Source organism: Helianthus annuus, chromosome 8, assembly GCF_002127325.2.
Source record: "Helianthus annuus cultivar XRQ/B chromosome 8, HanXRQr2.0-SUNRISE, whole genome shotgun sequence".
Classification (NCBI taxonomy): domain Eukaryota; kingdom Viridiplantae; phylum Streptophyta; class Magnoliopsida; order Asterales; family Asteraceae; genus Helianthus; species Helianthus annuus.
This window is the reverse complement of record NC_035440.2, coordinates 113,377,366-113,404,184: the sequence shown is the minus strand read 5'-3', so window position 1 is coordinate 113,404,184 and position 26,819 is coordinate 113,377,366. Positions and strand designations below refer to the sequence as shown.

Here is a 26,819-nt window from a genome sequence, read left to right as displayed (position 1 = left end):
TTGACATTTGACATATACATTTAAACATGGTTTTCATAATGACATTTGACAATTGGTTTAAGACATGGGCAATTTACATTGATGGTTTGTTTGGGTAAGTGATTTATGTAACGAGACGTGTGTAATATGATACAAGTATGGTGGATACGCCGCTGGTACTTCCTATATATAAGTGCTTGTATTGTATTACATGTCGTAGCGTTATTTAAATCATTCAATTTGGTTTTATACATTTTTACAAATAACATATTTTTCACAAGACATTGTTTTACAAAACAGTTTATTTTATACAACTTATTTTACTTGGTTATTCATTTAACCATACATTATTCTTTTACTTATACATATCATCTGGTTTTATCACTTTTCAAACGATTTACAAAACAAAACAATTTACAAGATTCATGACTAACATTTTCTTAAACTTAAGTCATGAATCCTATTTTCACAAAACCTATGTATCTCACAGGCATTTTTATGCTGACGTACCTATTTTCACATTTGTTTCAGGAGCTAATGCATAGGATGTTCGTGACACGCTAGGGTGGACTTGGGCCTTAGTGACGATAAAATGGAACTAGACTAGTTAAAACTTATTATGTACTTTTGTTTCTTTTTATTTTAAGACAATGTATCTTGTTGGTTCTTGTTTTGAAACAATGTATTCCACCCTTGGGTGATGAATAAAATATTATTTAATTACCATGGTTGTGGAACAATAATTCTGTTACAACACTCCCAGACGTTTCCGCCATGATTTGATGTTTTACGTGGCCGGGGTGTGACAAGTAATACAATAGGGACATGGTGGATACGCCGCTGGTACTTTCTATATATAAGTGTGCTTATTATATTACCATTCGTGGCGTTATCCCGAATCACCATTAGGATTTAGGATGTTATGGTTTAGTGATTCAATGTGACCAAACTAAATCCTTAGGATAAATTACACTTTTCGTCCTTTATGTTCGTAGTGGGTTGCAATGGATGACCTTTAACTTTAATAATTACAGCCACAGTCCTTTATTTGCAAAACCTGTTACACCTTAGGTCCTTTAACCCTAACCTGGTTAAAACTTTCAGTTAAGTAAGCTCATGTACAACCTATGTAAGGGCAAAACAGTCATTTATTAAAAAAAAGAATAATGTCAAATTAAAAAATGATTACATCAAAATTATCAGATATACTCCCAAATTAAAATATGATTAAATCAAAATCATCGAAAACCCAATTCCAAAACAACCTCTCCAAAACTAACTCATGAACACCATTCACCTTCACAATCTCCACAAATCATCCTTCATCTGTGATTTCTACAACCAGATCCACAATACTCTACCACAAAACCGATTCAAGTAACAACGCTACTTCAAGCCGATTGAGCTGGTTCATCGTCTTCCAATCTCAGATCTGCGACACTCAAGGTTCCGACGCCGCCACTACCTCTTGCACCACCGATGACCTCCTCTGCACCACCCCTAACCCTTTGAAAACCACCGTCCCTAACCCTTTGAAAACTCTTAACTACAATCTTGTAACTAGATCTAGAATCAGGAAGATTGGAAGCCCACGCTCTCCTTATCGGCTCGAGCCACCGGAGGAACCATCGGCTTCGATGCAGCTCGAGTTCGTGAAGTGGATCTGAAAACATTGGCGTTTTCTTTGCCGGTGAACGTGGTTGTTTTGGATGACGAAGTTGTGATTTTGGATGTTTTTGGTGGTGGAACAGTGATGGTTTTAGGGACGGTGATGGTGTGTTTTGGGCGGCGTGCTGTGGAGGATGACATTGTGGAGTGAAGTTTTGTTGGGTGATCTATGGCATGTTGAGTATGAGTCTATGATGTTTAGTGTTGAGAAAAAGAGTAAAGGTGAGAGAGAGAGAGTACAGGGGAGAGAGGATGGTTTAGGTTTATATTTTTATATAAGTTTTAAATTGATATTCTTTTTTTTTAATAAATGACTCTTTTGCCCTCATATGGGTTCTACATGAGCTCACTTAACTGAAAATTTTAACTAGGTTAGGTTAAAGGACCTAAGATGTAACAGGTTTTCCAAATAAAGGACTGTTCCTGTAATTATTAAAGTTAAAGGTCATCCATTGCAACCCGCTACAAACATAAAGGACGAAAACTGTAATTTATCCAAATCCTTATAGCATCTATCTATCTTCATAGTTAGATTCTTGTGGGATGTTTAAAGTACTAAGTTGGTGTCCTTATTTGGATTCACTATGTACTTTAATGTGTATGTTATGATTCATTGATTCAACGTGACCAAACCAAATCCTTATAACATCTATCTATCTTCATAGTTAGATTCTTGTGGGATGTTTAAAGTACTAAGTTGGAGTCCTTGTTTGGATTCATTATGTACTCTAATGCGCATTTTATGATTCACCGTGACCAAAACCGGATCCTTGTAGTATCTATCTATCTTCATAGTTTAATACTTGTGGGATGTTTAAAGTACTAAATTGAAGTCCTTGATTGGATTCTTTGTGTACTTTAATGCGTGTTTACAAGTTGATGACCAAGTTGATGATTATGTGTTTATGTGATTAGTAGTGATTTAGATAACGAAACAAGTGTAAGACCATAAGAACATGGTGGATACACTGCTGGTACTTCCTATATATAAGTGTTCTTATTGTATTACTCTTGTAGCGCTATCCGAATCACTTTAGGATTTTTGTGTTTAGCTGATTCAATGTTCGAATATCCAAATCCTTATAGAATCTTCCATATTTTCATATGTTAGATTCTTAGAAGGATATCCAAAGTATTATTATAAATCATTGACTTGATTTCTAATAATACTCACACGAGTTATGACAGATTTCAATATTGTTATTATTAATCCTTGATTGGATTTCATAATAACACACTCACAAGTTTTATGACCGATTTCAATGTGATTACAAAGATCAACGTGCAATTTTCAATGGCATAAAAGTCTCCTAGTAATAACCATATTGCCATATACAAAACTCTTTTGTTACCAGTTTTACAATCAAGATTATGTATTGTAATGCTAAACACTTTTCGTCATTCCTTGGCTTCAAAGAGTCCATTCTCAATTGACAACTCTCGTAGTTGTCAAAGTATTGCAATACCAAACTTTTTGCCATTTATTTGGCTGACAAAACCTATGTACTCGCCATCTTTTATGCTGACTCTCATTTTCATCTATGTTTCAGAATTTAATTATTCAAGAATGCTACACATTGGAACGCATCCGGGCCTTAGACTTCTTTAATCTAAAGACATTATATGTATTCTTTATTTGTAAAACAATGTTAACATTAATGAAACAATTTAGTACCAGTTGTTGTGAGTAATTTGTAACGTGACTCCCAAATATTTCCGCCACGTGTTACACGATTGGGGTGTTACAGAAACCTTCATATAGTTTCAGACCAACCATCTTTCCCATGCGGCACATTTGATGTTTGTTCCTCCGCTTTTACTACTCCCAACAAAGTTTATACTGATTTTCTCCAAGGAGTTTTAGACACTCTTTGGGGTTTCAAAAAGAGAAAGATACTAATTCGAAAGAGCACCAAGAACCACTTTAGCAAGAGTCACCCTTCCCGTCAAAGAAAGGTTTCTAGCCTTCCACCCGAATAAGTTGAAATTAAATTTATCCACGATTGGTTTCCAAAACTTAACCCTCTTCATATTTACCCTAATAGGAAGACTAAGAAAAGTAAAAGGAAGCACGCCGACCTTACCATGAATAAGATTAGCTATAGAGTGAACATCCTCTTGCGTTACACCGGATCCGTAGATACAACTCTTTTGGAGGTTGACTTTTAAACTTGAACAAAGTAAAAAATCTAGGAATCCAGGAATCCGGTTGAGATTCGAGATGTTTTCCTTCGACCATTCACCAATGAAAAACAACATCATCCACATAACATAAATGAGTTCAAGTAGGTCCCCCATTGTGCTAGTTTTTTTTTTTTTTTTTTTTTTTTTTTTTTTTTTGTGAATAACAGTTACTTTTCAAAAAAAATAAAAAAATAAAAAGAGCAACTGTAATATTTTCTATAGGTAATTTTAGGAGAATTGTTATTTTCCATTACTAACATTTTTTATTAACGCACGTGCCACATGGTATGTACTAAATGTAATTAAAAGTATGATGACGTCAATAAAACCTACTTTTAGTTAGGTTATACTATATCAGTTTGAGTTTATTAAGACGAGAGATTTCCATTGTTGAGGAGGGAACATTTAACACGATCTCTTTATTGTATAACAGATCAATTAGATATTAATGAGACATATGTATAGAAGTTGAACTCTAATTTATTACACGTTTACAAATTAGAAACATATACAGTTCATCTATACAGTTCAGCTGCTTGCTGGCTCTTTATATTTATATATAAAGCGATTTTGCCGTTCAAAAAAAAAAGAAAGAGGAAACATAAAAATTTTCCAACCACTAATGGAAACCAAATCCCTAATTTCGCTCATGCTCCTTCTTCAAGCATTTATCAATGGTGTTAATCCAGCCCTACCTCCGGGTCAACAATCCTCTATCTGTAGTAAAAATGGTGATTTGAATTCAAACGAACTACTAAAATCACGAGATGTCGCACTCGATAAACTCAAAAACTTTGAACCTCCATACACCGGTGATCGAATGACCAGTTATCAGGGAATTACGGCCAAAGCTCTTTGTCCCCCCAAAATTAAAATGCAAGATTGCAGTGCGTGTGTCAAAGAAACAATCCCTACTCTTTTGAAAAGTTGTCCTAAACAAAAGGAAGGTGCCACTTGGTCAATCTTACCGAACTTGTATTGCATGGTGCGCTATGCGGATCATCCAAAGCAAGGAAATATAGCCGGTTGGGCTCAGTTCAGTAGCAAACCAAATTATCCTCCGACTAATGCTACCGCTGGTGAGTTGGAGAATGCGTTGAATAATTTGGCAAATACACTAAAGGCGAAGGTAGAAGCTAATAGCTTAGAGAATTACGGGTCTGGGTCTATAAGTTATGGACCAGGTTCCCACAGTACTTTATATGGGTCCATGCAATGTATTCCAACTATATCGGTGGGGGACTGCAAGAAATGTTTATCAGATGCAACTAATCAGCTCCATCAGTGCTGTACCAAATCAAGAAAACTGATCGGAAGGGTCTTTTCTGTTAATTGTGCCGTTTGGTATTCACATACTAATTTTCTTCCTAAGACATTTCAGACCATCTCCACCCCATCTCTAGCAAATCAGGTAATTGAATGACTATATATTCAATAACAATATATCTATTTACAATGCTCATCAATCCAAATTTGATATAGAGTAAAGTCATTTTTGAGTCATGTGGTTTAGTCATTTTAATTACTTGAGTCCAGAACCTAAACTTGTTTTGATTTGATTTCCAGTAGTTTCTAATCTTAACTTTTTGAGTCTAAAAGACAAACTTTGTTAGATTTTCATGGTTAGTTTATATTAAATTACCAAAATATTTCTTTGATACAACAAAACAAGACTTAAATATAGTAAAAGTAATAACATGTGTCAAAGAATTGATATAATTTATAAATATTTAATTTTCCTAATGATATGTAAAACATATGAAAGTATTTTAATATTAAATTGATGCGTCTATATTTGAATGGATATGAAAGTAGATAGAAAAAACAGAGAATGGAGAAATAAACTTTGTGACGACAAGGTTAAACGGAATTTTTTTTTTTTTTTTACTATTCGTTTGTTTTTTTTTTAATTGACGTAAACAAACGTAAATGAATAAATAAAACAAAACAAAACAAATTTCACACCACAGACAATTCATTGAGTGTTTGGTTCATATAAAAGGCTAGTGTTGATTGAAACAAAAAGAGTTATTGCGAAAAAGTATAAAGAGTTAATCGGAGAAATCAAAGAAATAAAAAAAAAGAAATATTGGATTTTACTGGAAAAATATAAATCATTAAAAATAAAAAGTAGATACTTGAATAATTTAATATAAATATTAAAAATTTAATTTGTTAGTTAAAAATTAAAAGGCAAATACAAAATAAACAATTAACACCAATTTAGTAAATAATTTTTAAGTAACACCATTTTGATAAATATTAGTTTAGGATAAAACTCCAACAAATACACACTTCTCTAAGATTTTTTATTTTTTTAACGGACTTGAACCCATATTTTTGATGGACCCGATATCACTAAGCCAGAAGGCCAATGGCATGCAAATTTCTTAATATCCTAAAGCCTAATTTTCGATCTATCAATATATTACATGGGCTACTTAGTATGTTTTAGAATATACTGAATTGGCTTTTTTATTTTAGGATCCATGATGACAAACAAAAGATCTGGACGGGACGATTGTGGACATATAGTTTTACTTTATGTTGTTTTTTCTTATTACTTTATCAATGTTCTAATACTATGTTTTAGAATGCGAATGCGAATGTGAACCTTAACGACAAGGATAATTATGACACTTTGTTAATTTGGTTTACACGATTTTAACATGTGTCATATACACGTTATGTGAACCAAATATTTTTTTGGTTCACAAGGTCGCATGTTGTTTTTTATTATTATTTCGCTCTACGCACTTTGTTATAAAATACATCCATCAAATAATAAAAGCATGATAAAAGATTCCACTCTAACTATTTGTAATAATGAAAACTTTCTGAAGTTTCCACATGTGTGCAGAATGCATTATATAAAATGTGAATTTACATACATGGTATACAATAATATATGAAATACATCTAGACCCTTGAACGATAAATACAATAAATAATATTATGATGTAGACTAATATCCCCGCAAGTGAGACGGTGGTGGACCAAATCTTCTGAAAAGCTTCAAATTGTGGTTGCGGAAGGCTTTTGGTAATTATGTCTGCAACCTGGAGCTTGGACGGAATGAAGCAAGTGTGAAGCTTCCCAGACGATACAAGTTCACGAATGAAGTGATAATCAATATCAAGATGTTTGACCCGTTTATAAGATACAGGATTCTGGGTAAGAAAGAGAGCACTCCTGTTGTCACAACGAATTGTTGGGCGAGACGGCGGTAAGGCATGAAGTTCACGAAGGAGGTGAGTGATTATAAGACCCTTAGTTTATTTATACAACTTTCATATAAGTTTCGACTATATAATTATGTGTATACATTACACACATACATTAAAAATACAAATTTCTAAAAAAACATCTTGAAAATACGAGTTTCATAAAACTTCTTGTAATTTAAAATATTTCAAACATAATATCGTCGTTTATGCGCAACGACGAAACATAATGCGGAAGCTTGAATCTTTAATCGTGTTCGGTTCTTCATAGAGCTTGATCGTCATCCGGCACTTGAAGATATACCTACATTTCATAAACCATGAAATGAGTTAGTCATACGAAGTTTAAAACGTGTCTAATCAAGTCCGAATACCAAAAAAACGAACAAGAAATCAATTTTTTTGTCAATTATTAAGCCCATCGCGGGGCGCGATCGGTTCCACTTCATGCCTTCGCGGGCCGCAAGAGCCCTGGCGGGGCGCGACGTCACTTAACTTATCCCGTCGCGGGGCGCGACAGCAATATTTCGACAGAAAGTCTGTTGCTGGGTCTGCATTTTGCCCAACATTACCAAATTTTACTCATTTGCTCATAACTTTCACAAATCATACCCGTTTTATGACCCGTTTCTTCCTACGTGATCGTAATTTGCTATGGAGTTAAAATCCAACACCCGAACTAATAAAATTCTTAACTTTAAGCACTCAGCTTTATATTCATTTTCAACTTAATTGACCCTTTCATGTTTTAAACCACAAACTTGTTTAATTACTTTCGATTTCATACTAACTTCATAACCATGAATGTTTACTAATACCTGGGGCTTTATTCATGAAGCTTATGTGCTCGTTACCTATTTTGCACGTATACTTATTTTGACCTGTTAAGGGATTTGAGCAATTTAAACTTAAATCTCGCTCATCATTTGCTCACATCTTATTTCCACATTAAGATATCTATTTGTCTTCCACCACAACTATACTTGTGGTGGATTTAATGTGGTAAACTAGTTATTCCGAATTCTACCATTCGGTTTAGTAATATTACGAAAAGACTCGTTTCAAGGCATATGACCCAAAAAGGGGCTTATACCTTTTCTTTTAGGTTACTCGATCATAAAACTTATTTTCAAACAACCCTTAAGGGTCGTTTGCCCGGTTTATCATCCAAGGGTGTTTTGGTCAACTTTAGTCCCTTCTTTTACGACGAAGGACTTTCAAACATGTTTGACCAAGATCGTACATTTTAGCTATAATCTTATTTACACATACCTGACTCGGGTCAAAGTATTGACCCGTTTTAATACCTTTCCTTAATAAATTGCTAATTAATAGCATCTCAAATTTCCATACGCTATTCACCCCTGTGAGCGTAAATTCCAAAAATGCTTGTTAGTCTTTATTGTCAAATGGTATTAACATCACCATTTGACTCGTTTGGTCTAAATGACCAAACATTTTGTATTTATAGTAGAATGGTATTTATTTACCATTTCACTCATTTGACCTTTTTTTTGGATTTTCACCATAAGGTCATATTTCCTTAAATCTTTTTCTTACATATTTAACCCATCTTGGCTTACACCATAGGGTATCTTTTAAATTTTAACTTACATTCGTCAACACGTGAATGAACTACCATTTTACCCTTTTTCTCAATATGAGTTACACCATAAGGTAACATTTCAAAAACTCATTGTATGTTCGTCATTTCATGACTAAATTACTGTTTTACCCCTTTTTAACCATTAAACATGGTTTCTTATTATTTTCATTTATTTCGTTTCGTATGACTACACGTCAGAACATCATATTCCATATACTTATTTACCTTATTTCTAATCAATATAATAAGGGAATATTCTACAAATAAAAAGGGTGTAAGCTTTACTTACGTTGCATCCAAATTTTGCTTTTCCTTCACACTTGATTCGTTTGACCCGCTTCCTTCCCGTGCTTTCACCTAGCTTGTCAAGCGTCAAACTATCATTATAATTCGTAAGATGGTTAGATTAGTCATTATCAATCACGACTATTCCACCTTACGAGTTTTTATGTCAAAATTATTATTCGATCTTATCTTTGGTATGTTTGACTTTTAGAAGTCAATTGACTTATTAACTTATACAAATGCACAAACTGGTTCATTGAACTCACTTAGGCATTTCATCCGAATACTTAATGAAATCAAATTTTCCATACTAATAGTAGGCAACATGATTTCAAGCATCTATAACATGATTTTAACATCAATTTCTTTATATCATACAAAAATCCATCTCATGGCAAGTGTGAACATATACCTGAATTCATAGATTATTTAAACACCTTCTTATCACTATCATGTATGATGATTCTAAACATATTTATATCATCAATTCCATCATATTATTAAACCAACTTATCTAAGTGTGGTAAATCATTTAAACACTCAAATCATAGCAACATATGTAGAATAGGGTTTTGTTTCTAAGCAAGTATTCATCACTACTTCGGCCATCACCTCTACGATTCATACATAAATCGCAACTTTTGATGTTTATCAAATTTCACAACTTCATCAAACATTAAAATTCTACATATCTTACGATCCCCTAGCTTGGGTGATTGTTAATTCAGGTTCATTAATGAGTTTGAGCTCCAATTAGCCCTTCAATTTGATGATTTTGTATGAACTAGGGTTTTGGCTTACTTCTTCCCCTAATGTTCGATCTACACACGCACACTGTGTGTGTGTGTGTTGTGTGTTAATGTTTTGTTTATAAAACATAAGTTTCCCTTTTTACAACTTTGGTCCCTCAAGTTTAGTTTTAATTGTTTAAGACTACATCTCCATGTTTTTATTACTTGTTTACATGTTAATAACTAGGTGAATTTATTCGTAGTTATTTTGTTTTACGGGTTAATTTTTACCACCAAAGGTACTTTACCCGTCTTTTTAGTATTAATGTGGTTTGATTACCAAACTCGTTTAAGGGTGTTACAGTGATCCAAATGATCTCAGTCGCGGTATTCGCCATAGCTCGATATTCCGATTCACAACTGGAGCGTGAAACTGTGGGTTGTTTCATAGCACTCCACGACACAAGGTTCCCCCCCCAAGAAAGATGGAATACCCATAAGTTGAGTGGCGTGTCTCTAGACACCAAGCCCAATCAGCATCAGAGAAGCCAATGAGAGAGGAATGGGTTGGGTTAGAGAAAGTGAGGCCCTATGTAAGTGTACTCTTTATATAGCGTATAATTCTCTTGACCTCTTGGAAGTGATTTGTGGTAGGAGCATGCAAGTATTGACTTACCTGATTTACCGCATAGGATATATCAGGTCTCGTGATTGTAAGGTATTGTAAAGCACCAATAATGGATCTATAGTGAGTGGGATCAGAATATGGCTCACCGTCATTTGTAAAGGTGATATTGGAAGCAAGAGGTGTGAAAGTGGGTTTGGCATCCAACATGTGAGCACGGGTCAAAACTTCAGTTGTATATTTCTATTGGTTTAAAAACAATCGAATCAATGTATAGGTGACTTCGAGGCCCAAGAAGTAGTTTAATTCACCTAATTTACCTAGCAATAAAGAATCGTAGCATGTTATCTGATTGCCCGTTAGGATTAAATCATCTACATACACAAGCAAGTACATGATGCATGTTCCCTGTTCAAATATAAACAAAGACGGATAAGCGCGACTACATGTAAAGCCGTTAGTGGTTAATAAGTTGCTTAATTTGTGAAACCATGTGCGAGGAGCTTGCTTGATACCAAATAAGGCTTTGTTGAGCTTGCACACGTAATCGGGAAATTTGGGATTAATAAAACCCAGTAGTTGTTCCATGTATACATATTCATTTAGATGGCCATTGAAGGGGTATGGTCCCAAAAAGTCGCGCAAACCTCCGCCCAGGTTGCGCGCGGAACCATACTCCTTATTTCAGAAAACTTATTAACAGTATCCTCGCGCGACTTACACGAGTTGTAGTTTGTCTCGCGCGAGGCACGGCTCACAAGAGAGCCAGGTATCAGCACTTAGCAATAAAACAATGGAACAAATGAGCATGCTAACCCCGCGCGGGTTAGTTTGTTGTCCAACAAGAGCCACTCAGTAGGGAAGCGCACGGCTACCTACAGTGGTACATAAGGTACAAGTGGCAGCAAAAGGAGCCAATGAGCGTCTAGCAGGCTCTGGTCAATCGTGCGCCACGATCGCCTGACGAGAAGTACACAAGGACGCCTACGTGGCACCAATCAGAAGACAGAGACAACTGTCCCACGATCTCCACTTGTCTGCTGATGACAGAAGGACAACAAGGCCGACAACAATGACACGTGGCTCCAATCAAGCTGCGCCAGCACCGACGAGCGTCTAGAAGCCACTAAACGGTCGACGCCAGTGAGACAAAGAGCATATCCGTTTTGTTGTCCGCTTCTGGCCCAAGGCCCATCAGCCCATAACCCCTTACACCTCTCTGGCTATAAATAGAGACCTCATCAAACAGGTTAAACATTCTATTCCCTCGGGTCTCACTCTTTACACTTAATTACTCTCAAAGCAGTCGCTTATTCTCACGCCGGAGCCTGGTTAAGAGGGAAACCCCCACATTCCCCTCTTAACGAGTTAACGGTGTTCTGTTTTGCAGGATTGATTACCAAGTCGGAGCTCAAATATCCTTAAGAAGATTAACCATCATGAAAGGAACATAAACCAATCTAATTAACTCCCTAATTAGATCACTGTTTCTTCATTGGCGCCCACCGATTTTTTCTATAACCACCCTCATCTTCTTTTATTTGAGCCTTTGACACCTTTTTCTTCCTTCGACTATGACTGGTCAAGGAATCATCCCAGAGTTCGGTTTCGGAACCAACTCTAACACGGCGTTGGGGGAAGGAATCCAAAACTTCCAAGCCCAACAAATCGAAGAAATCGGCGAAGTTGAAATCAACAACACTGGGGGCCCGCGCGGGAGCTTCACCCGCATCACCCAAGTGGTCACCCCAGGGAACGGAGAAGGACCTTCGAACACAGCGCCACCTCAAAATGTATCTGCATTACTTGGCTTACCAGAAGGCGAAACCCCAGCCTCGTGGTATGCCAAGAACATCGCCACTATCAATGCAGCATACCAATCGCTCATCGCGCAGCAAGCAGTTTTGACGGCAGAACCGTCCTTGGTCACCCCTCTGAGTCAGGGGGTGCGCCAAATGCCCCCACCAGCCAATATACAAGGCAGAACCAACAGGCCTCCCCCTACAAGACGTTTAAGCGTACAAGACACGCGCGATACAAGAGGGGAAATGGATAGTTACTATGACTATCCGTCGAACCTTCAACGAGGCCCTGTTCACAGCCGGCTCACACCGCGCAACATGAACAATGAATGGGAAGAAACGGACCCATATGATCCCACATGGGAAGGTGACGAAGAATCGTCAGTCTTTAATCGTTTACCAAAAAACCATGAGTACTATAAGCCAAGACAACACATTGGCTACACAGAAGAAGCTGAAAGAGATTTCCGCCTGGCATACAGACCAGCGGAAGCTGCAGAACACTCCAAGTTTATCCCGAAAATTGCACTCGCGCCGCTTTCACGAGAGAAGCTACCCCCAACTGTTGGGAAATTCAATGGGTTGACTGACCCAGACGATCACGTCAGAACATTCACAAGTGTGGGCTGCATGGGAGGTTGGAACATGCCCATGTGGTGCCACCTGTTCATTCAAACTCTTACCGGAGCGGCTCGCGCCTGGTTTGACAGCCTTCCGCCTGGGAAGATTAAATCATGGACAGATTTCAAGACGCAATTCTTAAGCTACTTTAGCCAGCAACATCGCTACCAACGTGACACAGCCGAAGTAGAAGATATTTGGCGAAGAGATGGTGAAGGTCTGGAGGACTTCATCACGCGTTTTAACAAAGAATGTCTGGAAATAGGCGGCGTCAGTGAGCAACTCATGCGCTGTCACTTCAAAAAGGCTATACGCTGCGATAGTCTCATTAGAACCATCACAGGCAAAGATGGAATGCCAAAGGAGTGGGATAAACTGATGGAAGCCGCAAAAATCGTCGCGCAAACTGAGGAGTCCCTTGCTGGTGGAAAGGGCTACTACCCAGAAGATCGATTTTCAAGAGGAAGTACGCGCGATAACAACAAGCGTAACAAATATAAGAGTCATGACTGGAAGTCTGAGAGACCAAGAGGCCGTGACGACAGGCCGCGCTACAGAGAAGATGCGCGAGAAACGATTGACCGAATCGGTTACAAGAAGGCGGTCAGAGACGACAATCGTGACAAACATTGGACTCCGCTCACAAAAACTCCAAAGGAGGTATTGATGACGGAGAATGTCGATTTCAAGGCGCCAAGGCCAATGACAAACAAGAAAGGGCAAGACCCTAACTTGTACTGCGATTTTCACAAAGATTCAGGGCACCTGACCGACGACTGTTACAGCTTGCGCCAAGAAATTGAGAGAGCGCTCAAAAGCGGTAAGCTAAGCCATTTAGTGAAGAATGTACGCAAGGAAACCCGTCAACTCCAGCGCCACGACGAAGGGAACCACAAAAAAGTCCGACGACTAGAGACTCACATGGTCAACGGACCCAGGTACAGCGCGAAAGAGAAAGGCAAACGCCCTTACGAACCTTCTTGGCAAGAGCAGCAAGTTATATTTCCAGTAGTGCGTGGCGGACCTCGCGCCACACGTCCTGTGGTCATCACCGGCATAATCGGGCATTATGAAACTGACTACATATTCATAGACCCGGGAAGTACTGCCGACATCATTTACGAACAGTGTTTCAATCAGTTGGATGAAGAGGATAAAGCGCGACTCGAACCTGTCGATTATCCTTTGTCTGGATTTTGCAACGAGATGGTTTTTCCTCTCGGACAGCTCAGTTTCCCCGTCACGCTCTCTGACGGGAAACACTCAAGAACAACAAATGTGAACTTCATGGTAATGCCAGTGAAATCGAGGCATGATGTGCTTATTGGGAGGGAAACACAAGGCGAGCTAAACATGGTGACTTCAACGCCTCATTCTGCGATAGGTTTCCCAACCAAGACAGGAGTAGCAATCATATATGCCAAGAAAGAAGTAATGTCAACTGAAGAGCTGCGCCCAACAAAGGCGGCAAAGGTCTCCACGACCGAGCCAGAGAAATGGGTTTTAAACCGAAAATACCCCGAACAGACTGTGACAATTGGCCACGCCATTTCGTCAGACATCAGAACACATCTAAAGCAACTGCTGTTTCGAAACATGGATATATTTGCCTGGACACCGGCAGACATGACCGGTGTCCCGCGCAACATCACCGAGCATTGCTTAAACACGTACCCATCTGTCGAGCCAAAGGTCCAAAGAAGGCGCAGCCTAGGGGCAGACAAGACAAAAGCAATGAACGAGCAGGTATGTGAGCTGCTCAAAGCCGGGATCCTGCGAGAGGTAAGATATCAGAGTTGGGTGGCGAACCCCGTGATGGTCGAAAAATCAAATGGCGGATGGCGCATGTGCGTAGACTACACTGATCTCAACAAAGCGTGCCCAAAGGATTGCTATTCCTTGCCTGAGATCGATAAAAAAATAGATTCTCTCGCGCCATACCGATGGAAGTGCTTTTTGGATTGCTACAAAGGATACCATCAAGTGCAGATGAAGCTAGAAGATGAAGACAAGACAGCGTTCAGAACGGATCTTGGAATCTTCTGCTACACAAAGATGCCTTTTGGCCTGAAGAATGCAGGCGCGACATATCAACGATTGATGGACAAGACCTTCGCAGGCGACATCGGAAAGCATATTGAGGTTTATATCGATGATCTAGTAGTTAAAAGTCCTGAGGAGGACCAAATGTTGAAAGACATCGAGAAAACGTTCAACTCGTTGCGCAGCGTAAATATGAAGCTAAATCCAGCCAAGTGTTCCTTTGGCATGGAAGAAGGGAAGTTTCTAGGCTTCATTGTCACAAACGGCGGTTTCAAGGTGAATCCAGAGAAAGTACAAGCTATAGAACGAATGCCCTCACCGAGAAACATCAAGGAAATGCAACGACTAGCCGGCCGGCTGGCCGCGCTTAATCGTTTTCTCTCCAATCACGCCGCAAAGTCGTATCCCTTCATTAGCACGTTGCGAAATTGTGTGAAGAAGCAAGAGTTCAAATGGACCCCGGAAGCCGAAACAGCTTTTCAACAAATGAAAGCGTGTCTGATCGAACTCCCTACCCTGACTGCACCATTTGAGAAGGAGCCCCTCGTACTATACTTGTCCTCCTCGGATAGGGCAGTAGGGTCAGTATTATTGGTCGACAGAAACGGGGTACAAACCCCGATCTACTATGTCAGCAGGGTACTCACTGACCCAGAAACAAGATATTCCACAATGGAAAAGCTGGTTCTTGCGCTACTACACGCCTCCCGAAGGCTGCGCCGATACTTCACAGGCCATGTGATAACTGTGCTTACAAATTTCCACATTGGCACCATACAGAACCCTGAGACATCAGGCAGGTTGGCAAAATGGGCCATTGAACTGGGCGGCCATAACATCTTGTACAGACCGCGCCCGGCCATTAAGGGGCAGGTCCTCTCCGACTTCATCACAGAAGTGCCGGCTGATAAAATCAAGGAATGCGAGATGATAGAGACTCCCAAGGAAAATACAACAGAGGAGACTTGGATGCTTTACACCGACGGAGCATCAAATGAAGATGGCGCGGGAGCAGGTTTACGCCTAGTGAGTCCAGAAAAGCACGAGTTTACTTACGCCATTAAGTTGGACTTCAAAAACACCAACAACGAGGCTGAGTACGAAGCATTTCTGGCAGGCTTACGCCTCGCCATCAAGATGGGAGCAAAAAACTTGCGTGCACATGTTGGCTCACTCCTGATAGCCAGTCAAGTAAATGGCATATACGACGCGAAGGGAGAAGTCATGGCTCTATATCTGGAACAAGCGAAAGAATTGCTCCAACAATTCGAAACTCACAAGGTCATACATATCAATCGCTCAGAAAACAAGCCTGCCGATGCCTTGAGCAAGCTTGCCTCGACTTCTTTTCAACATCTCGCCAAGGATGTAAGGATAGAGGTACTTAAGAATCCATCGGTATTACTGCGACAAGTGAACGTGATCGAAACAGGGCAACCATCGTGGATGACCCCAATCATCCAATACTTGCAAGAAGGGGTACTCCCTGAAAACAAAGCGGAAGCAAGGAAGATCCAAAACAAAGCCCTACAATACGAAATGAACGGCGGTATTTTGTACCGAAAATCCTTCCTAGGGCCACTGCTACGCTGTGTGGACCCTCAGGATGCGAATTACCTGATAAGGGAGATCCACGAAGGGATCTGCGGCATTCACTCCGGACCACGGATGGTTGTCGCGAAGATCATGAGCGCCGGTTACTACTGGCCTGGTATGCATGTCGACACAATGAAGGAGATCCGCAAATGTGACTCTTGCCAGAGGCATTCTCCAAAAACACTGCGCCCTAAAAATGATCTTATCCCTGTATCCACCGCATGGCCCTTTCAGCAATGGGGAATTGACATGGTGGGACCCTTCCCGGATGCTCCCGGCGCCGTAAAGTTTATCATAGTGGCTGTCGACTACTTCACCAAGTGGGTAGAGGCCAAAGCCCTTGCATCCACCACAGCTATGATTGTGCGCAAGTTCATCTGGGAGCACATCATATGCATATTTGGCCTTCCGCTCAAGATCGTAACTGACAATGGCACCAACTTCGCATCAGATGATCTCAAGAAGTGGATGAAGGAGATGAACATTGAACACACTTTCACATCCGTTGCGCACCCCCAAGGCAACGGACAAGTGGAAAGCGTGAACAAATCCATCGTCGAGGGAATAAAGGCCAGATTGGCAACAAGGCGACGAGGATGGGTTGATGAGCTCCCAAGCATTTTATGGGCTCATCGAACCATGCCAAAGACGAGTACCGGCGAAACCCCCTTCAGCTTGGTATATGGCTCAGAGGCGGTTATCCCGGCGGAGATTGGCCTACCCTCACCACGTATGATAGCAGTCAACTCAATTGACAATGAAGCAGAAAGGCGCCTGGACTTGGACCTGTTAGAAGAAAGGCGCGAGCTCGCGCGAATCAAAGAGGCCAAGTACAAAACCCAGCTGGAAAGGTACTACAACACAAGAGTCCGCATTTGTACCTTCACCCCAGGGGAATACGTCTTTCGCGACAATGAAGCGTCAAATGCGGAACGTCCAGGGAAGTTGGCACCTAAATGGGAAGGCCCATATCTGATACATGAAGTCTTGGGAAAAGGGGCCTATAAATTACGCACCATAGATGGCCACATCTTACCAAGGACATGGAATGCGCAACAACTGCGCAAATGTTATATGTAATCTATTCCGGCCTTGCGCCCCAGTTTAATTCCCTGCGTCGGCTATAAGCCACTAGCAATTATATACGAAGGCCTACGCGCCCACTTTTGACTTAATGAACGCATACGACATGTTTCTGTTACATTTTTTCATTACAAATGCATGCTAAACTTTTGATTAGCGCGAAAACACTCCAGCATCTCAGAGTTTGTTTAAATCGCCTCCAAGGTCCTCCGCAAACAAAGCGCGAGACCGGGCGATAACCTTTTATATAAAGGACACTTCCATTTATTCGAGCTAATTTAACCTAAGTTTTATAGCAATGTAATAATTGCAACGGAAAAAACGAAAATCTTTCATATCATTTAAAACTTGCGCAACAGCGCAGCATTGTACATTCAACTATCAAAAGAAAATTACAAGGGGCATAAAAGCCTATCAACAGCCTACCCTATTCAATATGACGGTCACCATCATCATCGCCGTCATCATCGCCATCATCATCATCGCCATCATCATCATTGCCATCATCATCATTGCCACCATCATCGCCATCGCCATCGCCACCATCATCACCAACTGGCTCTTCATCGGATAACTCAACAGTAACTGGTGGATCGAGGACCGCTTTAAGGCGCTGGCACCAGTCGTCTTTTTTCAAGGATTCCACAACCAAATCCATGATAGGCAAAGAGAGATTGTCATACGAGTTTTCAGCTTGTGCAAGCGCAGCATCAGCACGGTCAGTCACCGAGCAATGGCTTACATCAAATTCTTGCCCTAGTATCTGCTCAACGTGACTGGCACATTCTAAGTAACCACCTCGGTGACCCACAGCACGCGCCGCATCCGTAAGACCAGCAACGGCGCGATCTAGCTCACCAGCATTCAAGATGGAGTTGGCAACCTTCAACAAAAGAAAAACATTAGAGATAACCCGTAACAAGATAAAAGCATAAAAAGTACTCACCAGCACTACTCCACGAGTGCGCATCCATTCAGCTTCTGAGACAAGCGTATCGACGATGCCTTGAGCCTCGGAGTAGTTGGTTTGGGCCACATTCAGCGCAGCAGTGCTAACAGCACGCGCCTCCTCAGCCGTAGCAGCTTTAACCCTCTCGGCCTCCAGGTCGATTTCCAACGACTCACATCTGTCGATTTGCTCGTTCAAGCGACGTTTGAGCTCCGCAATCTCAACGTCCTTGGCATGGAGATCTTTGTCCTTGTTAGACAACTGCACCTTGATCTCAGACAACTCAACCTGGAGACCGACACAACAACTTAGGCTGGGTTGTTAAAAACATAAGCCAGAATAAAGGAAAACAAATAAGACTAACCTCCACCTGTTGCTTAGCAGCCTTCTCTCCCTGCGCCTCCTCTACCTTCGAGGTCAAGTCAGCAACTTTAGCCTCAAGATCAACTATCTTCTGTCGAGCCGCATAGGCGCGCTCGTTGTCTTGGGCACAAATACGTTTAAACTCGGCCTTCTCTTTGGCCAGTTGCTCTTCAACATTATGAAGTTTCTTTTGCAGGCCCTCGCGGCCCCATGCTTCGGCTTTCTTATCAGCTTCAAATTTGGCTCTCTCCTCACCAAGAGCAGCCTTGGACTTTTCAAACTCAGCAATGCGTTTTAACGTGCGCTCACGATAAGCCTCCCAATCGGCGCGCTCTCTAACCATCGTTCGCCATTCACGGACTATCTGGTGGTTGGCAGCACGAGCGTTGGCCTCTCCAAGAATAAAGGTGCGATATAACATTTCATGGGGTTTCGCCCTTTGCCGGTTAACTTCTGCAGGGGTGAACGAATTCAAGAACCACTCGCGGCAAGGGGCAAATTCATGAAATGTATCTTTCTGCTTTAAGCTCCAAGGGGCTTGGTGAGGAGCATCGCCGCGCTCTTCTTCACTATAAGTTTTGTAATAGATATCGCCGACGGTATCCTTCGCCCCGATCACGTTTGGGTTAAAGCCCCCTGCACCACCAGAGCTCGCGCTGCTTGAAGCATGTCGACCCGCACCCTTAGAAGTAATGACAGGAGCGGAGTGAGTAGGGTTTGTAACCTCAGGGCCTTGAGCATTAACAGGCTGCTCCATGGCTTTCTTTTTTTCCAACTCCTCAAGGGCCCTCTTCTTCGCCGCCTCGGCCAACCTCTCCTGCTCCGCCTTCTTCAAACGCTCTTCCTCCGCCTTTCTTTTTCTCTCCTCCTCTTTCTTCTTCTTCTCTTCTTCTTCCTTCTTTTTCTCCTCCGCAACCCTCTTCTTCTTTTCCTCTCTCTTCCGACCCTCCTCCACCTTTCGCTGCGCCTCAGCAGCCTTCGCGGCATCCTGAGCAGCAGTGTCAGTGGACTTGACGGTAATCTTGGGCCTTTTCGCCGCAGCCTCGCTGAACGTGACACCCTTCTCAGGAGTCTTCTTCTTGATTTCTGAAAAAATAAAGCAAGTGCATTTAAGCAAAGAGAAAAGTATTAAGAAGAGAAGCGAAGAACATACCAGGAGAAAATTTGTATAACGAGCGCAGCTTGCTCGTTTTCCCAACCGCGGGAATCACAACAGATGTAGGGGCGGAAGCCACACCAGTCGTGGCTTCGCTCCTACCCCTCTTCCGCCCAATAAGCTGGGCACCAGCATCTTCTTCTTCAGCTTCGTCATCTTCAGGAAAAGATGGAGTCGCGCCAGCTTCAGGGTTACGAGAACCCGCGCTCCCAGAGCTTTTCGACCCACCAGCACCAGTTTTTCCCTTAGCTACACGTGACAAGCCTTCAAATGAGTCACTGATGATCACATAATCATCTAAGTCACGTTGACGAAGGCGAAGAGTACCTTTGACAGCAGCAGTTGTCGCGCGACTAGGGCCAGTGCCCTTGCTGGTGACTTCAGGCTCCACCTTCTTCTTCTTCTTCTTCACAGGTTTCTTTTTCTTCTCCTCAAGGTCAATCCCCAGGTCGCGCAACACACCTGCAAAGATTTTAGACCAGGAACTTAGCTCTCCGCTGGAAGAACCTACTGACTCCTCGCTGGAAAGATAGAGAGTCTCTTTCCCAGCAAGAGTCACAGAGCGCAAAGGACGAGGTTTAGGGTATTGCGCACCTTCAGTAGCGGTGGGCGGCGAAGCGAAGGCATCAACAGCTGGAAACATGAAATTGCCTTTAATCTGGTCAAACCAGCTTTCCTCGTCATCGCGCAATGGGCGAACGCCCATGGAGCCACCAAATGTCGAGAAGGCAGCTTGATAGAGTTGCGCTTCTAAACATGCACTTAAGTAAGTTAGTAGCAATTAAATCAGATCAACTGAAAAAACAACAAAGAGGAAGCTAACCTTGATCGCCGATCTTCAAAACCGGAACCTCCCTACTGCTAGGTAACCACTGGTCACTCATCTTAGCAGCAACCAACACATTTTCCCCAAACACCCGATTTGGGGTTGGGGTTAGCTGCTGGTACCACCGAGCAGTTTTTGGAATGGGAAGATCTTCCTTTGGTATGGCCTCGGTCCAGTCCCTAAAAGGCATGGCAACCGGCAAAACCTCTTCCCTGATAAAGAAGAACTTAGGTTTCCAGTCATGGAAACTCTTTGGTGGGTTCAGTAAAATCTTCTTCGCCGCACCACGGCTCGCAAAAGAAAAGAACCCCATTGTCCTCTGCAACTGATAGAAAGCACGAAACTTATCTACAGATGGCTCAATGCCATGAGAATGGCACAAGAACTCGAAGTGCCTTACCCTCACCATCCCGGGTGGGCTCATCTGCGATATATGAAAGTTGTAGTGATGAAGGATATTGCCCATAAAGTTGGTCGCCGGCAGCCGGAAATTGCCCTGAAGGAAGAAGTCTTCGTATAAAGTGATGTAACCGGGTGGTGCATCAGCCGCGGTCTGGCCCTGAGCCGGATACCGGGCATCCCACTCCGGTGGGAATCGGAAACTACGAACGATTTGTTCGAAGAGACCTAAGTCCCATTTAAGGACAGGAACTGGTCCTTCCTCAGTAACAGCAACCTCCTGATGTTCTTCACTCATCTTTTCAGAAAGATCTGGAAAAAACTCAAAGAAAAGTTTGAAGATTTGAAGATATGAAGAACACTTTGAAGATTCAAAGAATTCTGAGAGGAAAGTAGAGAAGAAACGAAGAGAAGTGAGAACCTCTCACCTTCTCTTCGGATATATATACCCATCGCATTTAATGCGATGGGTAACCGTGCCGCGTTCGCCGCTAGGCTAACCAACAGGAGGTTGCCACGTCAAGCGGAAAACCAGGGGTGACGGTTACCACGCGCGCGTGGGCCTCACTCTCCTGACATGAAGTGTAACCGCCGCAGGCGGCATGATGACACCCGTGCCAGGGGTCAACTCAAACGTCGCTCTCAGCGACTTATCTCACCAACCCGTCAGAAGTTCAAATTTCGAAGTTTCCCGCCATAAAAATTGCAAGTAACTTCATGCAGAAGTTACATGAACCGCGCCAGCTACATATCACCTCCAATAAACCCGCGCGCCTGATCAGACAAACGGCAATCCCTAAAGACCTGCATTGGTACTTGCGCAATTGAAAACAACATTTTCCACATGCGCCACACCAATCAGGATCAAGAGAACATTTCCCCTACTACACTTATTTCTCCTAATTTTATTAAGTCCAGAGCTCCAACCACTTGCGTTGCGCATGGTGCAGCACTGGACTGGGGGGACTTGAAGGGGTATGGTCCCAAAAAGTCGCGCAAACCTCCGCCCAGGTTGCGCGCGGAACCATACTCCTTATTTCAGAAAACTTATTAACAGTATCCTCGCGCGACTTACACGAGTTGTAGTTTGTCTCGCGCGAGGCACGGCTCACAAGAGAGCCAGGTATCAGCACTTAGCAATAAAACAATGGAACAAATGAGCATGCTAACCCCGCGCGGGTTAGTTTGTTGTCCAACAAGAGCCACTCAGTAGGGAAGCGCACGGCTACCTACAGTGGTACATAAGGTACAAGTGGCAGCAAAAGGAGCCAATGAGCGTCTAGCAGGCTCTGGTCAATCGTGCGCCACGATCGCCTGACGAGAAGTACACAAGGACGCCTACGTGGCACCAATCAGAAGACAGAGACAACTGTCCCACGATCTCCACTTGTCTGCGGATGACAGAAGGACAACAAGGCCGACAACAATGACACGTGGCTCCAATCAAGCTGCGCCAGCACCGACGAGCGTCTAGAAGCCACTAAACGGTCGACGCCAGTGAGACAAAGAGCATATCCGTTTTGTTGTCCGCTTCTGGCCCAAGGCCCATCAGCCCATAACCCCTTACACCTCTCCGGCTATAAATAGAGACCTCATCAAACAGGTTAAACATTCTATTCCCTCGGCTCTCACTCTTTACACTTAATTACTCTCAAAGCAGTCGCTTATTCTCACGCCGGAGCCTGGTTAAGAGGGAAACCCCCACATTCCCCTCTTAACGAGTTAACGGTGTTCTGTTTTGCAGGATTGATTACCAAGTCGGAGCTCAAATATCCTTAAGAAGATTAACCATCATGAAAGGAACATAAACCAATCTAATTAACTCCCTAATTAGATCACTGTTTCTTCAGCCATGTAAAAATTAGTTATTTACATCAAGTTGATGTAATTTCCATCCATTAAGGACCGCTAGAGAGATGGCGATACGAACAGTGGAAGCCTGAACCACTGGACTGAATGTGTGGGAGTAATGAATACCCGAAAATTGGCTAAAACCTTGCGCCCACAAGCCATGCCTTGTGGCGTTCAATGGAACCGTAAGAATGATATTTGGTTTGGAACAGCCATTTCGATCCAACAACATGACGGTTAGTCGGACGGGGAACTAAAGACCAAGTGTTATTTCTTGCAAGAGCCTCAAGTTCTTTGTGCATGGCATGAAGCTATTTGTCATCATTAATAGCGGTTTTGAGACCTTTTGGGTCTTTAGAAGCGAAGAGGGCTTGGTGAAGTGGGTGGCATGTTACATATGACAAGTCGGCTTAGTGGCGTGGTTTGAATATACTAGCCTTTGCACATGTAATCATGGGATTGGTTGGAAAAGGAGGAGGTGGAGGAGGGGATGGTTGGCTAGTGGAATCGGAACCGTGAGGTGTGGAATCGGTTGAGTATGGGCTGGTTTGGGTAGTGGAGGTTTTTGCCAAGGGAGGAAATAAATGGGAAGGTGGAGTTATAGGCTCTGTTTGAGAGGAAAGTGAGGGTGGTGGTGATGAAACAGGTGAGGGTGGTGGTGAGGGTAGGGGAAATTCCATGCCAAGGTTACATGGAAAAGGATAGTTGGGAGAGTTGAGTGGAGGTGGTGCTTTGGGAGTTTGTGCTTGAGGTGTGAGTGATTTATAGGCTGTGTCGTCAAAGGTGCTTAATGTTATATCAAAATGCAAGTTTTCATCAGTATTGCCATGGAAGGGGAATACCATTTTGTTAAATCTGGCATGTCGTTTAATATAAACGCATGATGTGGTAGGGTCAATGCACCGATATCCTTTGTATATAGGACTCTAACCAATGAAAATGCATGGTATGCTCCTTGGGGCAAGCTTGTGCTCTGAATAATCTCTTAAATAAGGGAACACACGACAACCAAGTGCTTTAAAGATATCATAATTTGGCCTTCGAATGGCGATTTGCCTTCGAGTAACGGTGTGGGTAGACGATGTATTATGAAAACGACAAATGAAAAAGCATCAACCCAAAAATTGGAAGGAAGTTTAGCATTAAACGTCATGGCTAACCCAGTTTCGACAATATGCCGATGTTTATGTTCCACATGAGCGTTCTGTTGTGGTGTGTAGGGGCAAGACATCCTATGAAGAGTTCCATTTTTCTCAAATAAGGATCGAACTCTATGATTTACTAACTCCGTTCCACCCTCACTTTGAAATATTTTTATTTTTCGTGAGAATTGAGTTTCAACAAACTTCGTGAACACCACCAAAATATCATAAAAGTCAGATTTTAGTTTCAAGGGGTAGAACCAACAAAAGCGTGAGTAATCGTCCACAACGCCACATATTATTGATAACCATTAGTAGATGTGACTGGTGAAGGACCCCATAGGTCATAATGAATAAGATCAAGAGGGTGCATTGCCCGTTTGTCATAATTTTCAAAAAGTAAACGTTTACTTTTAGCAAATTGACATGAAGAGCAAATAACCGGTTTAGGTAACAAAGTCGAAATAGATAAAAGTCCAAGTTTTTGTAACATAGTAATAACATCAAAATGGACATGTCCCAAACAGGAATGCCAAACTTCAAAATATGCTTTTGGTTTTGTTGATGAAGCAACAAGAGCATGAGGACCCGGTTGAAGGATGTAGAGCCTGTTTTCACATCGACCTCGGGCTAGAACCTGTTGTGTGAGACGTTCCTGAATATGAAAGTGAGGGTACGAGAACAAAACATCCACATAATTATCTTTGGTCAGTTTACTAATGGATAAAAGGTTTTTGGTGAGATGTAGAACCACCAGAATATCATTCAGTTTAATATTATTAGGAAGAGATGACTTACCCATGTGAGTGATAGGAAGTGTGGTTCCATTACCAAAAGTTACAAATTGGTTACCTATAGTCGCCAAAGTCTTATGAACATTCTGGGATGACTTGTTTAAGTGATTAGTTGCACCGGTATCCGCAACCCAATCTGGACTATTAATATCACATTAAGATAAAAAAGCATTTGCCAAAGTATCTTCAGTAGGTGTCGCATGGGAGGTAAAAGTGGCAAGATTTGGGCAAACATTTGCGTAGTGCCCATCAAGACGACAAAGTTGGCAATGCGGTGGACGGCGGCCACGAACACGACCACCACGACCATCACAAGAACCAGAATTATTTGCACCACAGGTGAAACGAACCCCCCGCGTCCCCGAGAAGGGTTGCGATAAGATTGAACCGAAAAGGCGACCGAAGGGGTTGGTGATGCATGAAGGGCACGAGAAAATAACTCGTGTCTCTCGGCGTGAACAAGGAGGTCAGCAAAGGATAGAGTGGGGCGAGTTGAACGAATGGCGGTGGAGAAGTTTTCAAACGATGGTCCTAAACCACACAAGAACTAGTGGAGTTGGTCAACTGGGTTAACCGGATAACCAATGGCGGAGAGTTGTGTGACACTTATGCTCCATAAACAACACAATGTAGGAAACTATCTTTAATCAAAGAAACAATGTGTTTTGGTCTCAAAATTTGTTTATTATGGTTTTACAATTTCACATTTTGATTCAAGTTCATTTTCAAGCTTTAAATCGCTTTCTGGAAAGTTAAACGCGAACTGATGCGTAAACGTAATCAGTTTAATGCGGCAAACACTCCAGGATAGTGACATAGGATTAACATACCTTAAATAACTTTTATATAGCTTAGAAATAAGTTTTGAAAGCTTTGGTGTGTCAAAAACAAGTTTATTCACACTCAGGGACTATTTGTGTCAAACTGCGAAAGTTTGCTGATTCACATAGTATTGAACATTCTGGAACTTTATCATAAGTTAAACATGCCCTAAATATCCTTTACATAGCTTAGAAAGAGGCTTTGAGGTGTTTGGTGCGCAAAAATAAACTTATTTGATCAATAGGGACTAAAAGCGTCAAAAAGTGCATAAGTTTGCATATCTTACGTTCTGAATATATCCATACATCCAACAATTTATTTAATCATTAAAATATTTTATTTTAGTGAATTGCATGATAAAATTCTATTCGTCGCGTAGTTTGGGTCGTTTTTCGCGTCCATTCGTGTTTCATCGTAATTAACCGAACAACGCAACCGTATGGCCAAACGAACCGACATCCGAGATATTTTTGAGCATGTTTCATGTTCCCTATACTTTAACTTCATTTTAGAGCCTTGAAATGGGATTAACGAGGCCTAAACGTGTCAAAAATGCATCAAAAACCATGTCTTGCACATTTAGGGACCAAAGTTGACAATCTACCATAGTTGTTTTAGGTAGGGACCAAAGTTGAAAATCTGATTTCCAGCTTGTTCCAGCTGTTCCCATCATTTTCACATGGTTTTAATGAAACTAGGGGCTTGTTTTGGGGTACCCATGGTATTGTAAAACCATGGGCACACTTGGACGGTCTAGATTGATGCTCGTTTATCGAGGAACGATCTTAACGGTCTTGGAAATCCTATATAAACCCACCCCCATTTCACTTAAATTCACACCATGATCTGATTTTGATGCTCTAAGTTGAAGCTTTAAGCTTCATACCTGGGTATTCAAATCAAGATCTTCCTAGCTTGGACCTCTTGTAAGCTTCTTTCGTTCTTTTATGCGTTTTTAAGCACGAAAGTCAAACAGTGTTTAACTTTCAGCTTTGACCAGTCTATGGTCCACACGAAGTTTGTTTGAACTTCGCAACGTGAGCGTAATCACGATGGTCATAGTCACTTGT

The 26,819-nt window shown here is 41.7% G+C and overlaps 3 protein-coding genes across 3 annotated transcripts; 1 reads left to right on the top strand and 2 right to left on the bottom strand.

The window, feature by feature from the left end:
- Positions 1-3,543: 3,543 nt before the first annotated feature.
- On the bottom strand, positions 3,544-3,945 carry LOC110870542. The gene has a single exon (XM_022119724.1). The coding sequence runs from the start codon at positions 3,943-3,945 to the stop codon at positions 3,544-3,546; it is 402 nt and encodes a 133-aa protein (XP_021975416.1).
- Positions 3,946-4,453: 508 nt separating this feature from the next.
- On the top strand, positions 4,454-5,254 carry LOC110871468 (cysteine-rich receptor-like protein kinase 11). The gene has a single exon (XM_022120204.2). The coding sequence runs from the start codon at positions 4,454-4,456 to the stop codon at positions 5,252-5,254; it is 801 nt and encodes a 266-aa protein (XP_021975896.2).
- Positions 5,255-17,874: 12,620 nt separating this feature from the next.
- On the bottom strand, positions 17,875-19,868 carry LOC118481034 (trichohyalin-like). Its single transcript, XM_035976118.1, has 4 exons — positions 19,861-19,868; positions 18,761-19,805; positions 18,394-18,684; positions 17,875-18,330 (listed from the first exon to the last, which is right to left on the bottom strand). The coding sequence occupies exons 1-4, from the start codon at positions 19,866-19,868 to the stop codon at positions 17,875-17,877; spliced, it is 1,800 nt and encodes a 599-aa protein (XP_035832011.1).
- Positions 19,869-26,819: the final 6,951 nt, after the last annotated feature.